The sequence below is a fragment of the Gekko japonicus genome, unplaced genomic scaffold (assembly GCF_001447785.1).
Source record: "Gekko japonicus isolate JY-2015 unplaced genomic scaffold, Gekko_japonicus_V1.1 scaffold5944, whole genome shotgun sequence".
NCBI lineage: Eukaryota > Metazoa > Chordata > Lepidosauria > Squamata > Gekkonidae > Gekko > Gekko japonicus.
This window is the reverse complement of record NW_015169963.1, coordinates 34,658-36,320: the sequence shown is the minus strand read 5'-3', so window position 1 is coordinate 36,320 and position 1,663 is coordinate 34,658. Positions and strand designations below refer to the sequence as shown.

Here is a 1,663-nt window from a genome sequence, read left to right as displayed (position 1 = left end):
GGAGGGCAAGGAGCCGTTCCAGTTGGCAGCAGAGGACCGGACCCGAAGCAACGGTTTTAAATTACATGCAGAAAGGTATCGGCTGGATATTAGGGAAGACTTTTTCACGGCCAGAGTGGTTCAGAGATGGAATCAGCTGCCAGGGAGGTGGTGGGCGCCCCTTCACTGGCAGTTTTCAAGAAGGGGCTGGATGGATATTTGTCAGGGATGCTTTAGGCTGGTCCTGCATGGGGCAGGGGTTGGGCTAGATGGTCTGTATGGCCCCTTCTCAACTCTATGATTCTGTGATTCTTCAGGGATGGCCAACTGAATCGAAGAGAGACCACGTGGGCTTTGCAGAGATGTGACTCGGTACCCTCCCGTGTGTGTGCGTGCACACTATGATCAGTCTGTCTTTGCAAACCAGCCGGGGGGGGGGCTTGGGCAGCTCGTCTGTCCTGAGCCCAAATCCCGCCCTCCCCGGGCTCCTCCCCCAAACCCCCAGGTATTTCCCAAGTGTATTTCCCAAGTGGGAGTGGACAACCCTATGGGAAGCACACACAGGCAGCTCTTCCACAGCTGAACAGCCCCCCTGGCCCCGCCTCACCCGTGGTCCAGTTCCATCCCTTATGCCAGTTCTCTTTACAGGTCATGTCGGCTTTGCAATCCTCCCACCACTGGTCGCAGTCCTCCTTGCAGAGCGGCACGTTCAGGATCCTCTCTTTGCGCCAAGAGACATCTGCCTGCAAGCAAGAAGCACAACAGTCAGGTTTGCCAATTGGGATTGGGAAATCAATTGTCAATTGGTTGTCAGCATCACAAACACCCCCCCGACGTCCCCGACGCAATGATGTCAATTCCGGGTAAAGTCATTGCTGCAAGCAGGGGTCATTTGGGGCCGAAGCGCACCGGAGCGCTGCTCCGGCAGCCCAGGAGTGGGCACAAATGCTCTTTACAGGTCATTTCGCCTTTGCAGTCCTCCCACCACTGGTCGCAGTCCTCCTTGCAGAGTGGCACGTTCAGGATCCTCTCTTTGCGCCAAGAGACATCTGCCTGCAAGCAAGAAGCACAACAGTCAGGTTTCCCAATTGGGATTGGGAAATCAATCGTCAATGGGTTGTCAGCATCACACACACACACCCGATGTCCCCAACACAATGATGTCAATTCCGGGCGATTTCATTGCTGCAAGCAGGGGTCATTTGGGGCCGGAGCGTATCGGAGCGCCGCTCCGGCCAGCCCAGAAGTGGGCACAAGTCTGAGCCCAGGACACATGAACTCATGAAGCTGCGTTATAGTAAATCAGACCATTGGTCTGTCAAGGTCATTATTGTCTACTCAGCTGAGCCATCGTGGTGGTGTGGTCAAGCATGGCAGACTCTAATCTGGAGAACCAGGTTTGATTCCCCACTTGAAGCTAGCTGGGTGATCTTAGGCAAGCCCCGCCCCCAGCTCCCCGCCCCTGCGCTCCTTCTCTCTAGAGAAGGCCGGCAGGGACGGGGAGGCTTTTGAAGGTGCCACCCCCCCTTTTGCTTCGCCTTGTGACATCACTTCCGATGATGTCAGGGAGCATGGCATATGCTAATGAGCTATTATGCTAATACCCTATTAGATAGGCTAATGAACTCCTGCAGCTCTTTTTTTACGAAATGACCCCTGGCTGCAAGCGGGCAAAGCGCGCATG

At 55.1% G+C, this 1,663-nt stretch overlaps 1 protein-coding gene across 1 annotated transcript in view; it reads right to left on the bottom strand.

Annotated features, from left to right (window-relative positions):
• LOC107115797 (folate receptor alpha-like) overlaps window positions 1-1,663 on the bottom strand; it is a 19,149-nt gene that overhangs the window by 2,310 nt on the left and 15,176 nt on the right. The window contains exon 4 of the mRNA XM_015417556.1: window positions 587-718. Coding sequence (XP_015273042.1) covers window positions 587-718 — 132 coding nt within the window. The remainder of the gene's footprint in view (window positions 1-586; window positions 719-1,663) is intronic.